The sequence below is a fragment of the Tigriopus californicus genome, chromosome 7 (assembly GCF_007210705.1).
Source record: "Tigriopus californicus strain San Diego chromosome 7, Tcal_SD_v2.1, whole genome shotgun sequence".
NCBI lineage: Eukaryota > Metazoa > Arthropoda > Copepoda > Harpacticoida > Harpacticidae > Tigriopus > Tigriopus californicus.
Genome location: NC_081446.1, coordinates 11,811,805 through 11,826,910, shown reverse-complemented (window position 1 = coordinate 11,826,910; position 15,106 = coordinate 11,811,805). Strand labels below are relative to the sequence as shown.

The window sequence follows — 15,106 nt, the reverse complement described above, 5'->3', positions numbered from 1 at the left end:
TGGGGGGGAGTACATCCAAGCTGTCGTGATTCCACTCGGACTACCTCAATTTTGAAGCCATTATTCATCATATTGACATTGCTCGCGAAGCATTCTCTGGAACACAACAGGGTGGATCGAAAACGAAGCGCTTTCACGGGTTTACGTACGTCGTATTCCGTAACAAACCTACTTAGTACATACACCCATGCCGAAGAAACACTTGGAGTGTGGGAAGGATTTCAAGCAGAACATATCTAGGGGCTGATGTATGATTTATTGCATACTAATTAACATCTAACGGGAACGAAGACTTCAGAAGGACCAACTGATACTATCTGTTCTCTTGTCATATCCATTTTCAGTCAAAAGCTTGCCAAGAGAATCCTTCAAAGAAGTGCAATATTCCAACTTTGGTAACAAGGACGAAGGGAAGAACAAGACAGTTCCACTGACTGCTGCAATCGCTTTCAAGATCTATTACGTACATACCTATATACGGCCATAAATTGAAGTCATTGAAGGTGACCCAACTGAGCTACTTGTGGCTAGCTGGGTGCGATGTGCGATCTGCCGAGGTCTGGAGTATTGAATGCTACTCCACTGTTCAAGAGTGTCCGTTTCTACCCGGAGCATGACAGATAACAAGCAGCCCCTTTGATTGGCAGTGCTGTGCCATTAAAGGGCATTGCGCGGTTCTTCATTTGAGGTGGTCACTGCATTTTGCATTCAACTGGAACTCTTATTGAATTTTGCTCAGGAACGTCACTCAGAAAGTACGACTTGTACATGCGTATGAGTACGTTGCTCCTTGGTGCGGACATACGTACGTACAGTGGCCAGAAGTATAACCTCATTCAGTCATTCGGTGTTATTTCATGATTCTTTGGTCGGTTGGTTGGCTGACTTGCGTGCAGGCATCAAATTCTCATTTTGCTGAATCAGAGCTCATCGCGTTGGGGGCTCTGCAACGCATGTACTACATTGTTGAGTGCAGACTCATAATTTTGGAGCCGAATTGGACATACAAGATTGGGGATTTGATTTGATGGAGCGGATGGCTCATGCATGAAATGAGATTGAATGCAAGCAGAACAATGGGAGGTGTTTGTTCATCTTGGCCATTTCATATTTTTTTTTCTTCCCTCTGTTGCTGGAGCTGTTAATGGCTTTGCTTTTGTACATACAGACTATCTGGGATTAACAAATGAGAATCGCAGAGAAAGCAGGGGCGTTAAAGAGATTTGTGGCAGGCACTCTTTGTAATTAGTTGTCCCTAATATGCCTTGGAGACCTTGAAAATAAAAAAAAAATTAAAGAAAAAGAATCGGCATCACAACATACCCCAACGCCTCCCGTTTTGCCTCCTATGCCTACATTCTGGCACTACGTATGTACACTCAAACACGGCAAACATACAACTTTACGGTCGTGATGATGGAGCGCCTAGAATTGGAGAAGGAATTCCTCCGTCGGTCGTTTTGTGTCAAACCCCTACCCTCAAGTGACGTCTCTCTTGAATGGAGTACTCTACTGATGATCATTTTGTGGCTATAACGCTGTCAACTTCGTCTTGGACCGCCTGGCTTCAGGCCTTCGCACTCCATTACCATAGTTTCATGCCCATAACACCGAAATTCAAAATCATTTGAGGGTAGGAGGCTCCATCTTGTTCCCCTCTTGCTCTGAGCAGTACATATCTACAGACAGAGGTACGTACGAACGAACAACGGACGTTTCGGAACTGCGATTTTTTTACTTCATCTCTTACTGACTTGGGCTTAGTGCTTCTTGACGGTAGCAGCGAACAAACTGCCTTTAAAAACCGGCCCTTTTACGAGTATGTTCTGAGAGTAATGTCGATAGGACACAAAAAACACCCGGTTGGCGTTGCTCTAGCATTATCGTTGTTGTTGGTGGTGGTGGTGTTAGGGCTGTTGTTGTTAGCTAGCCAAGTCGATTTAAAGAACAGCGAGCAACTTTGGCCCATTCAGCATCTCGGTATGGTGGTAAAGTCAAAGATGAAGAAGAAGGAGAAGGAGGATGCTAGTTATGCATAAATAGCATTCAGTATCCCGTGGAGGATGGTCAATAACCATACTACGGATTGGATTGGCAGATAAGGCCGGTCAGGGATGAAGGGGGCTGTTTTATGAGCCTTGTCTACTGACTATAAAAGCATCATACACTCACGTGCCAAAAACGAACTTGGGATAGACTCGTTTGGATTGAATTCGTTCAAGCTTTGCCATCCTGCTCTCAGAATTTGGAAGTCCAATCATGTCAAATTATTTCACCCGGAGAGAGAAAGAAAACTAAAGAAAAAAAACCTTGGAAAGACAGAGCAATTAAACTTTCACTCTTCTCCTAAGCAAGGCGACCAGCGAGCAAACCATTCACGAGACGTAAGCTATGATGGCAAGGATGGCATCATGAAGATGGATAACTGTGAAAACAGCTCTCTTTTGAACCACAGAATGGCCATGCCTAAAGTGCTGCCACTTTTTGTGTGTGTTTTAATTTTGCACAACCGTAATTAATGAACCTCAGTCCGACCTAAATTGACAGCTTCGAGCAAAAAGGATTTTAATTACTGTCCATGAAAAATCTAGAGATACAAAATTCTGCTTGCATCATCAGAGGGTGACAATAAAGTCTTTTAACCATGTAGAGTTTCGAGGGTTTTCTGAGAGTCGACTTTACGGCCACTTTCTGCTTTGATAGGTGGAAAAAATACGATTTCGTTGTTCTCTGATGACTGACTGACTGACTGCGCTAAACTTTGGGACAATCCAGGATGATTCAAAGAGTTGACTTCCGAATTTGTTGCCTTGGTTTGCTGGATTTGTCTGAACTTCCCGTCACACAAAAAGGCATCCGAGGATGTTGAAAAAAACAAATAAGCTGAAGGAAACACTGAAAGTTGGTGAAGCTCTTAATAGCGTTTAGCGTCTTTCTTCCGCGTTTTCTCAACCAGTGCAAATATTGGCTATATTTTATCCATGAGGCCTGACTCGTCGGCCAGCCCGCGGGGGGTTTGACGTCAAACCACCTATAATCATAGCAAGTCTACATTCGATGCGAGATTTACGAGGCCTGATTGTTGGTGTATCTGGCTCGTATTGAAATGTATGCGCCTCAAATCGAGGACAGGATGCCCGCCTTGCAATTACATTGGATTGATCACTCGGCATTAGGGACCCGATGTCGCTTTTTTTCGATGCAAAACTTCGAGTCGGTCATGTACAGATTAGGTACTCGGCAAAAAACGCAAGGGCAACAAATAAGATCGTTTCCTGAGAGGCCTCCCAAGAATAGAAGAACAAAGAGAATTGATAGTCATTTAAATGGATTCTCTAGGCGGATTAGAGGCTCTTGAATGGCTTGATTTCAAGTGACTCGAGCCAATTTTGGACGTTCGTTGCATTGTAGAATAAGATCATTGGAGATTGCGCGTGGGTTGACCGAGAATACGCACTCATTGACAAGGAACAATGAGATCCATTCTGTGTCTACTAATAACACCTCATGATCACCAGGTGTGTGCACCTAAGTGACACGAGGATAAATGGCTCAATAAATTGTTAGTCTGGATCTGGTTGTACTTTTGCATTCCTGTGCATACTTGCACACTTACGTGGAGGTTCAAGTACGTAACCTTGAGTGATCCCTGTTAAGATAAAAGGCGTAAAGGTATGTTTAACGAGAAGAGTTAGAAGATCTTAGCTCTGTCAATCAAATGGATACTTACATAATGGCATTGCCCACCAACACGGGGTACGTTTATTGTCCCATGTTATAGCTGTGGTAGAATCCCCGAATGACATTCGATCCCAGGTGGTAAATAAACCGAGGGAACCATACTCAAACCTGTTTCGGCCAGTCCCAATGCAGAACCATTCGAATAATGCGTAATAAGGATTATCTCGACGGGCCACGGCGAGCCTATAAATTGCAATGGGGTAGTTTCGGCCGTGATTGGAGCTCGGGATATTATTCTTGGCCTTACCTCTGATGTCGTAATTGCAACAGTTAGCATAGGAAAGGACGTCTGCTTATCAAGACCTGATAGGCGTCCAAAGTTCCAACGTGGATCAGTGAGTTGTTTAGATTTACACCGGCCGGGCAGTATGTAAATAAACACACGAGGAAGACCGGTTACGTAATCTGACATTTCAGGGACGCCATGCCGAGTAAGGAATTGATTTTGCATTTAAATAAGGCCTTGGTTTGCCATTTAAGCTGATTGTCTGGTACATGTTCATGATTAGTGTGTTCTTTCTTGGGGCCACGGCATCTCTCTCTCTCTCTCTCCTCGTCAAGGAAAAAGATCTTTAAGGACCGGGCTCCGACTGAGATTAGTGGGTGGATACGATGATGAGTAGGCAGCAATGAAATTTGCAGATGAACACATTAGTAGTTTACTACATCCATGGTGCCATGGTGCGTATCGTGGAGACCTCGAGCTCCTGCGGTTGGGGTACCCTAAATGTACGTACTGATGTTGGACATAGCCAGTCTGAAAAGAAGCAACTTGAGTCTTCTAACAGGCTTGCATCCCACTCATGGCAATTAATTCTGAACGAGAGCAACAAAAGCAAGTACGCAACGACTAAAGTACGAACCGAAGATGATTTAATTCGGATGAATTCTGAGCGGAGCAAGGCAAAGGGAGGCAAAGAGAGAGAGCGGAAAATATTGGTCCGTCTCTTCTTGTCATGGGCGAGATATCGAGAGTTGAGGGGAAAATGTCAAAAGATCATAGGAGCTGCCAATCAGGCAAGTAAATTGCAATATCCCCCAAAGCACCCTGCCAATGAGTGGTGAGCTGAGAGTGATCGGCAAAATAGGTTTTTCAAATGTTGGGTTGTTGGTTTCCACTATGGTTTAGAGTGAACATCGGAGGGAAGACGACAGGGAGAAGGAGGAGGTGGAGGTGGACGAGGAGGAGGAGGAGAGTAGACATCATCACCCTTGACTCAGGAATTTATGGAGTCACTCCCCTCATAAACAAACATGACCATTTGAGCGGCTTGACATTTAAAACATTCGTACAACATGATCTTGTCGACTTTAAAGAGATCTGGAAATCAATAGTGCCAATCGAATTAAAAGGGTTTTAAAGATAACATTCCAATAACGTCCTCTATTTCCCTTGGGTTTCAGTTGCCGCAAACGGAGAGGCTCCGAGACGTTATCTGACTCCTCCGGGGATGAATTTCATAGCGGTATGTGGAGCTCGTGCTCGGATGACCGAAGTACAACCCCAATCATGTCAGAGTGCACGGCAGCCATGGTCCTGATGAACCTCTCGTACAGTCCCCGTTGGCTTGAAATGGCCCCAGCCAACCCCATGGGTAACCATCCGGAGTCTGCCAACCACGAGAACAGAGGTGAGGTTCGACTTTGGATTGAACATCTAGTACATAGCGATGTACAACACTAACTAAGATCGCTATGATGGATCTATTTTCCTGTTGCCATGGGCGAGCCATTCCAAGAAAGCCAAGCTCGCCTTGTGCTTGCCACACCCTTAAGAAAGACCCATCAGGAGAGTGGCTGGGTCCGGTAGGCGGTGTATTTATGTGATGAGGCGAATGTATTGCTGGGAAGAGGGATAAGTAAGGAGAGGGGCCTCTGCTGATTGGATTCAAGAACAACATTGTCAGAGCCCGGCTTCCCACTAACAGTGGAGTATCCACACATCTGAGAACGCCAAGCTTCCAAGCTTCCAAGCATCAGGGACGCCTAGTGAGTAGTGAGATGGGAGACGATTCCACGTGTGAGACAAGCGGATTGTGGACACCACGCACAGCCCATGATAGTACGCTAACGTACATGGAATACTGTATACGTATGTATGTATGCTCGGTCCACTGTGCTTATATGGAGGAATAGATGGATGGATGGATGGATGGATGGATTGATCAGCAACCACTCTCAATCTCATTTGAGTCGTTTTGTGAACGAAAGTGGAGATGTTGAAGGAAACGTCTCACACAATTGCTCGAAGAACAATACCAATTCACTCTGAAAAACTTGGAGGAAGAGGCTTGAGCTTAGTGCGAAATCAACATTCTGGGAGAATGAAGGGCCCACTTTTTGGCCACATGTTGCCAAGCCGACCAGGCCAGGCTGCCTTAAGAGATCAAATCCAATTACGAAGGGCATTGGAACAACACTGTCGATGAGTGCACTTTCAGAGCCATTCAGGGTTTCTTCATTAAACTTGGTAACGCCTTCAACAAACTTTGGCTATTGTTGGGCGCAAACTCTCTTTCTTTTAACGAGAGCCTGCAAATCCTTGTTCAACGAAAAGCGTCGCACATGGCAACTCTGGCGTGGAGGGAGCATAAATTTAATTCTTTAATGTGAGCACAGTACGAGGAGCGAATTCAGATATGCAAAGTTGGGGGGATTTAAAGCGAACATGATTGATGAAGGCCTTGTTGTGAGAAGCCTCCTCGGAGCTAACACGCACTACCCCTCCAGAGGAAAGGGATTTCAATCTCCCACACTGCTTGCCTCAATAACAGATTGAAAATAAAATCCAAAATCAAGAACCTTGGAACCAAGCAAGATTCGGGATAGTGATCCTGAGTATGAAATGCCAAAGAGAAGCTCTTCTAAGTGCCTTTTAAGGCAAAGACATCGCATACGATTGTTCGAAGAAAGATAGAGTAGATTCCAAGCCACGCACGGCAAACGAAACTATGAGGATTTCATGCGTATCCTTCGGTGATATATGTGAAAAGTTTTGGGTACTCTTTGGCTTAATGTAGCTGGTAATGACTTTGATGACAGTGAGGACTACCACGATGCGAAGTTGGTACATTGCAGCACGTGCTGAGTTGGTGGGTTGATGGGTACGAAGTGCTGTGCGTAATTGTGCTCTACGTATTCATCGAAGATGAGCTTTGAGGATGAGGCCAACAGAGCTCAGTCAAGTGGAATTAGGCTGGAAAGACCAACAAGGCCCTCATCTAAGGCCATGTAAGTCCCAGACTCTGTTTAGCCTCAGCTTCATCCATCAGTGGCCTTTGTTCTGGTCTGAAATAAGACTGGTGAAGCTTTTTGGTTAGGACCTTGATGATATGCTCTCAAACTCGTGAATGATAACATTGCTTTTGTTTGCTCACTTCAGACTCTGGACCACACTGTCGTGAATACGTACCACACAAAAACGAACACACACAACTCCCTTATGTACACTTCAATGGCCCCATAACTATAACGAGCAGAAAAATTAGTTTCGGTCAGAGGAATCATTTCTGATGCGGGATCTGGTCCCGACGCAGTATCTCTACGAAGGGTTATTTGACTGGACCAGCTCCACAACCAAGGTCAACATTGTAATAGGAAAGGCAATATCAAGGAATGGGCTGGCTGGCCTCTCATGCACTGGCATATACTGTTCGTACATTGAGAATCACGAGCGTATCTATTTGATTGAAAGAAAATGCCACAGTTGGAATGCTTTTATTTTAACCTTTATCTGCAAAGAAGGTCCATTGTTCCATTGGTCCATTGGTTCGAAGGTTAGTTGGCTGCACTCATGTTGTTTGAACTTGAGAGGCCATTTTTCTTCCTTCCACTTTGTCCTTGTTCCTTCCTGCCTTCCTTCTGCTCTTCCGAGGAAGCGACCACCAAGGCCATTCGTGTTCAATGCCACCCTGGCTCAGACTATCCAGTTTTCTAAGGCATTAAAGGCAGAGCCAGTCATACCAAGGACGTCAACCGTATTCAAGTCTCTACTTTTGAGCCAGCTCACAAGCAAAGGCCATGGTTCCACTGAAGACAGCTGCTTCAGGCCTTGAGACGAAGAGGAAGAAGGCTGAGTCCAACCAGCCATGGCAAGGCCATTGCTTCAAGACCAGCGCTGCTGACAATAGAAGAGCCGGTTGTGGTAGATAGGAGAGAGACAGGGAGAGAGAAGAAAGAAAAGGAGGAGAAAAGGCCGAAGGCTGGCCAGTCAGGAGCAGTTATGGGAAGGTCGTCACGTGATCAGGGCCAAGTTCTAGGGTTGTCTGACCTTGGAGGAAAAAGTTCCATTAGCAGAGAAGGAAAGAAAAAGGAGAGGAAGGATGGCGAGAAATTGGAGAAATTGGAGGCAGGAAAAGAATGTTGGAGAGATACCCAAAGCCACTTTCGGGTTTTCAGTCCAAATGGAAGCACATCAGATCGGTAAGAGGGAGAGAGAGAGAGAGAAACCTGACTGAACTCCCAGCTCTTCTGATGGTTACTAAAAGGACAAAGTACAATACATAACCACGACCAGCCCTAAGAATTGCAGAACCAGGAGGCCAGCTGCAAGCAATGCATCTACTTGTATTGACCTTAGCAACATTGCAAGCACCCACCAAAAGGCCAAGAGCATTCATTTCAAAAACAAATTCCATGCCGTTTTGCCGGTTTGTCGCAAAAGGTCGATTTGTCCTACGGCAAGGGCAAAACATCTCTCTCCTTGCCTCACAATGAGCCTAAGGATCAAGTTCCATGCAAGAATTTGGCTCCGGAATTGTTGTTGTCCACTGGCTCAGCGTCTTCTTCGTGATTAGCTGAACGTCTTTTTTTTCGGCTCTCTTGGCCGCCATCCGCCCCAAACTTGGCAGCTGTCTCCTTCGAGGCCTAACTCTGACATTGAAAGACACTCTCTCACTCTCACTCAGTACTAGACATCAAGATGGGAGAACAAAAGTGAGAGATTGAGCCACCAGCCACCGGCACAATCACATACTTGCTATTCGTCGGCCTGCCTTTATCATAGGCAAGGTGGCCATTACTTTGTTTATTCTAAATGCACTCACCATGCCCGGGTTGGTTGAGGCTTCACACCCTTCAAAATCCTGATTAGTGGCGGCAACAAAACAGGGGAGGGTATGTTGAGCGTATTAATGGACTACAGTATATTCGGCTGGCTTTTTCGACAGACTTTATACATTTTATGGAGCTTAGCGTGGAATTCATTGAATTGAAGGGCAGAATCTGGAACCTAGCCAAGAAGTCATACCCGAAGTACTTTGATGAAGGACACGTTACTCCCTCAACCCAAACGAAAGATCTCACACATTTAAGTGCTCACTTGGCAGCCTCGGTTAATTTGACTTTCACGTGATTTTCTTCCTGTCGAATGAGTTAGATTGATTGCATGCCTTACTGCCATTTGCCAATCGAGAATCGAAAATCCTGAGAAACAAGCCATCTCATTTGAGATTTGAGCATCTGGAATGCCTGCCGACCTCATGCATCAAGACTCTTGAGGCCTTTTTACGACTAAGGCCATATGATGCCCGTACCAAAATAGCATTCTTAAACGTCTTAAGGCCAGAGATGGTGCTGAATACGAGAGTGAGAGAACAAGTCACGACCGGTAGAAATGCTAAGGATCATTCATTGCGTGTGCGTCCTCTCTCTTATCGTACACAAAGCTCACGGAACAGAGAGATAGAACCGAAAAAGAGGAAAAGGCCAAAGCCGAAAGTAACAGGATCGAGTGACGGGAGTGACGGGAGTGACGTCACAAAGCCGGTGGGATTCAACCATACCCGCTTTCTTGACGTCATGTCCTGGTCATAATAGCGATTAGTGCCTCCATCAACACCGATTGCACCACCTTGGATTCACGTTCTTAAAGCCGTCGTCATTTGTACTTTCAGATTCGCGCATGACCACACCCTGTTCCTCCCCAGTGAATATGACCATGGCGGCCTCCGCGGCCAGTCCGCTCACCACGCACTTCTCCGATTTGGCCTCGGTGGCGGCCAATGTCATGATTGACGGATCGGTGTCACCCTCGAGTTCCGGGATCTCATCTTTAGGCTCGTCCTGGACATCCACGCCCAACTTGACTGAGGCTGAGGCCTTGCTCCAACTGTCCAATCAGGAGTCAGACGAGGGTATCGTCTCAGACCAATCCTCGTCTGCGGATCCTTACGACGATGCCAACAAACGATTGAAGGTAAGCTTTGTTTCCAGTCGCTTCCATCGAGGCCTATCATCTTGCTACATACAGAGAGGGCCAATTGGTGAAGCATCTATGTAGGATATTGAGGGTCTTTCAGTCTTTCTCCGCGTCTTAGATGGATATTCCACTCGAGGAGATTTATCAGTTCCATTCTGTCACCTGAGAGGGGCCATTCTGTCACCTGAGAGGGGCCAGTCTGCCAGTCTCCTTGTAGTGTTTCCCTAAAAAAAATTTGTGTATGCATTGATTTAGACCAGCACCTCAGGATAAAGTCATGCATCTTGCTTAAGCCGATATAAATGTGCTTCGAGAATGCATTGATCAACGTTAAAAATGTAGCACTTGATGAATCAGACCCTTCTTCTGTCCCTGTAATACGCAATCCCTGAAGCAATGCACATAGTTTAGCCAAATATATTCTTGCACAACCCAGTGCAACGCAACGCTCATAATCTTGTTCCCACTAAGTATATCTTTGTTGCGAAATGCCTTAGCTTTACAATTTGCGTTGCTCTCTCCGCACATTGTGTGTTTGATTGCAGAGACATGACCCTTAGTCTGGAAGTTGGCCGATTTTGCCAAATCAGCACCCAGCAGTCTCGGAAATGCATCAACCTTTCCAGCTTCGTTCTTGTCTGGGTTTGCCATCGTCGTCGCCCGTCGCTTTGCCACTAATATAAAGTGCAATACACTCAGAAAGAGTAGTTTAGATCGGACTGAGTGTGCCAGTGAATGCATCCCTAGATAGAACCACCAGGGAACCAGGGCCCTTAAAGAGGTGCCTGGAAGACAAATCCGACCCAATTTGTGAGATGGAGGAGTATGAGTCCGTTTCATCTCCTATCCTGGAGGAGGAGAGGACGAAGATACGAGGCCGCTCATTACTTAGATTCTCGCCTAAGGACATCCGCACTTGCCCATTATTAAAGGCCGAGAGGTAGTTTCAATTGCCAGAACTACCGACAGGCATTACCAAAGACAATTATGTGCCAAACGTCGAGGAACGTTTTGCTTCAAAGAGGAACATGTAGGTGAAACCAGTTCGAATAAGTAACCATACTTTGTACTTTCACGCCTATGAGTATGTTGGAGACGCACATGTTTATCTAGCACTTCGAGTGGGAAAGTGAATAATTCAGAAGCAGTAGTACATTGATTGGGGTTTGCGGAGTAAGCAAACGGGGAACATAGTTCAATCGTTCTCCGTGAATACCATCAAGCCTCCAAATCCAAGGCCACAACCGAGCTACTCAATTGGAAACCCCTCTCTTCCTGGTATACAGAGGCTGGTATTATGGCCTGGCTGGCTCGTTCCAAGCTCAAATCCTGTTCAAGGTCAGTGAAAGGATTCTCATCCCTGACCTTCAACCGTCTTTCTTCAGCTCTCTCTCTCGAGCTGACTTTACTGTACGTACGGTTTTGGCTCGATTCACGTAAAGCTTTGATTTTTTTTGAAGCGACGAGAGAGCTGTCCTACAAAGAGGAGGTTTCTTCTTCATACTTACAAAAGCTGAGCAACAACATTTTGCCCCCTGCTTCATCATGAATGGGACATTGAGCCAACACAGAGCGATTTAAAAAAAATCAAATTCCCAGAAGCTGCGGCTTCAAGTCTGCCCACATCAAGCTCATTAATTTAGATTCCATTGCACATTGTCCAATCCGCTTCAAGTCATCGTGAAGGCATATATTACGATTTGGAGGCTATTTGTCGTCTTGCACTGAACTGGAAAATGCGTTGGACCTCAGGCGTCTCCGTTGGTCCTTTAAAAATGCCTCTTCAATGGTGAACGATGAGGTAATCAAGAATTTGAGGCGAAACCTCTTTTCGGTGGACCGGTTGACTCGTATGTTGAGAAACTTGTACCAATCGTAAAAAAATACACTGGGTATGTTTACAACGTTGGACATAGTAGGTGATTACAGACAACGTTCTCAAAGCAAAACCATCATTCCGGAACCGGAGCCTTCCCCTCTTTTGGCTAGTACGGACGGACGGTTGAGAAAGGCCAAGAATCGACTCAGGCCCAACGACAGCTGTCTACTAGCAGCCTTACTTCGTTGGCGGGGCTTCGGCACGAGCATTACATTATCGAAGCAGAAGACAAGGACAAACGGAACTGGGCACAGACCGGCCGGTGTTTTGGCCTTGAGAATTTCCCATCCTGGCCTTTTGTCGCTTCAGTGTGACAGAATGAAAAAGAGCTCGGGGGGTCGTCCAAAAAGACGAAGAAGAACAGTTCCACGGTGGTGCATGTTGAGAAGTGTTGAAAGAACCTTGGAGATCTCGGAGAATGGAATCGAGGCGTCTTGACTTTGAGAGGTTGTAATTAATCAAACAAGCTGGAAGTTTACTTTCCAAGTTCTCATGACAAACTCAGATGTACTGACAGATTAAATGCAGTAGACAGGCAGGCTCACCTTCAAGGCTCTAAATTGGTTGCATTATTTAGCCAGAGTAGTTAGCAAAGTTTTGGAAAGTGAGTCTACGCTCCACAAGAGGCCAGTGAACCACTCACCAGAGAATGAAAGGCCTCCTCGAAATGGGCTAACATTACGGAAATAAATTGTCCCCGCCCTGGAGGAATGAATAGGTTTCTTTTCAAGGCCGGAAATCCGATGAGAAAGCAAAGCAGTCCCTCTCAAAATACAGTGTTCCCACATTCACTTCACTTTGGCCTTTCGAAGGAGTTTTTAAAGGCCGAGCGAGATCCGAGTTTGACATAGCGTGCTCCATATCCCCTTCCCTTCTCCTTTCATTTTACTTAATCTAGCCTTAGGGGAGAGTGCTAGAGACAACCACCCACTTGAATTTCTTGGCATCCACAATTGCTTTAGCTCAGGAAAAGAAGCTGAAAAAAAACCGGGTCCAAGCAATAAAATTTTAGTTTGGGGCTCAAGGCTGCGAAAAGTGAGATTTCGAGTCTCTCAGCCAGAACAAGGGAAGCAAGGCAGAGCCAGGGATAGATAGAGAGAAAGATGAAGTAAAAGAGAGAGAGAGAGGGGGGGGGGCGGGGGGCTTAGGCGCATATCAACTTTGAAGGAGGAAGCTGGAGCCGTTCGGTCCAACCGCTGAACTCAGTAAAAGACTGCGAGGGAAGCCCAGAGACCACATACTGCACGGAGAGGAAGGGAGAAAGAATGAAGGCTGGTGAAAGTGAAAGTAGAATTGGGTCAGTCAGCCAAGCAGGCCAGAGCAAGTTTGGAACAACGCATACAACAAGAAGGAACTAGGGGGGAAAATGTCAATTGAAGGTCCCGAAAAAAGGGAAGGAACACTTGAACTGCAATAGCAAACACACAAGAGAGAACGAACAACACAACACTTCTCTGGTCAAGTCGCAAAGAGTTCGAGAGTACATTAACCTACTTTGTTTGGTGTCACCTATTTTTGACATCGGGACTAACCATTGGCTTTGACAACCCCCTGAGGAAACTCGGGAGTACTCTATTTGATCAAAAGGCACCCCATTGTTATCTGAATTTGACTGTACTTTGATAGGAACCGTAGTAAGTTGATTATTGCACAATACTCGTTTCTCGGTAGTTTGGATTCCGTGAGTGAAATGGGAGGGGTGCAGCTGTTGCTTGCCCTGAACTGTTTATAAACATTACACTGGCAAGCCGGCTTGGAATTCGAAACAAGTCAAGGTGACATGGGAGTGAGTTTTAAATGCTTTCCTCGTGTTACCTTGGCTCAAAGAAGGTTTATTGTAGTACATGGAGCAGTCGAGTCTGACAGGCTAAAGCAAGTGGCTAGAAATTGAGGCCAAGCTATTGGAACACAATGTTGAAGGGGAATTTTTTTTCACTGTAAAAAGTTCTTGACGAACGAATCTTATTGGCTGACCTTTATGCCCATGCAAATATACATCTGACTCTGTCTAGCGAGATGATTTAGGGAATTTCGCTACAATTGTTAGGCATTCTTTTTATTTTTATAAAATATGCTTATAGGTGTATGCGTCCATTGTCATTAGATGTTTTTTGAAATCCGCTATTAGTTATGGATATGGAAGCTTTGATGAAAGGATTGCAAACGTTATGTTGCGTGAACCATAGCTAAGCCCTCACGTTTTGCTTGTAGCAGTTGTTGTGGCTTGGCAAAGTATTTTTGTACATGAAAGCACTCGGAGTAACCAGAAAATGTGGGACATTGTGCTCGACCAAGATACAAGGAAAGATATCAGGGTACATGCCATTGAACAATCACCTCCAAAGGGGCTCCAGTCTGAATATTACTCCCAAGTTTTTCATCCCAAGATTCCGTCGATCATCAGACAGTTTGATATTTGCCTAGCGGCTCTATTAGTCTGGATGAACCAGTTGGCCAGGCCATGCGTGGTCAGTAGCCCTGTCATTAAAGGGCCCTGGAATGGCTTGATTTCTTCTTCCTATGCCAGCTTCTTATACCCTCTCAAATTGGCTGTGAATGCTGGTGGTTATTTATTGTTGAACAGAATAAGTTTGATTTACGACCACTCATTGGCTGCCTTATCATCAGCAGTCGGTTCTATCTTTGTTCTTGGCTGCTCCAGGGTTGAGCGTTTTTATCCCTGTCATATTTCTCAAGATATGGTTGAACGTAGTTTAGTCTGTGCCAGGGACTCTCTCTGTTTTTTGCTCTTGGCCTCACCATCCTCTTACCTCTTAAAATAATGTTTAGTGGGATCGATCGCTGTCGGCGTTTGTGGTGGTGAACGAGGTCTTTTCCCTTTAATCGATCCCTGTTTTTTGGGCCAAATGGCCACACTCATCAGGCGTTATTAGTCGGCCACTGCCCGCTTCCATCATTGAATTAGGCAATTCGAAGCAAATCGAACTTGGGGACGAATTTGCACCCTAGTGTTAGAGATTAAACTCCATTTGATTTGGGTCAGTAAACCAGGTGAGATTGGAAAGGAAGGACACGATTTGGTTGTTTATTTTTGCCAGTGGTGGAGCTAAGCCGGCCAAAAGAAAAGATGATCATTCGTCTTGACAGGGAACAAATTGCTAAAAATTGCATGTTTCATGAGTCAGGCCAACTTGTGGCTTTTTTTTCAATCCCAGGTAGTGTGATGGTGGTGGTAGTGTGACTCGCCTGATATACAATTAAATCTACTTCAAAATGCAGATTTGTCATGGAGTGTGTGAACACACTTGTCATTTCGTGTTAAGGAT

At 45.3% G+C, this 15,106-nt stretch overlaps 1 protein-coding gene across 1 annotated transcript in view; it reads left to right on the top strand.

The window, feature by feature from the left end:
* The window catches only part of LOC131883815 (zinc finger protein 395-like), a 38,418-nt gene that overhangs the window by 8,960 nt on the left and 14,352 nt on the right, over window positions 1-15,106 (top strand). Inside the window, exons 3-4 of the mRNA XM_059231394.1 lie at window positions 5,146-5,372; window positions 9,636-9,937. Of these exons, the coding sequence (XP_059087377.1) occupies window positions 5,146-5,372; window positions 9,636-9,937 (529 nt within the window). The remainder of the gene's footprint in view (window positions 1-5,145; window positions 5,373-9,635; window positions 9,938-15,106) is intronic.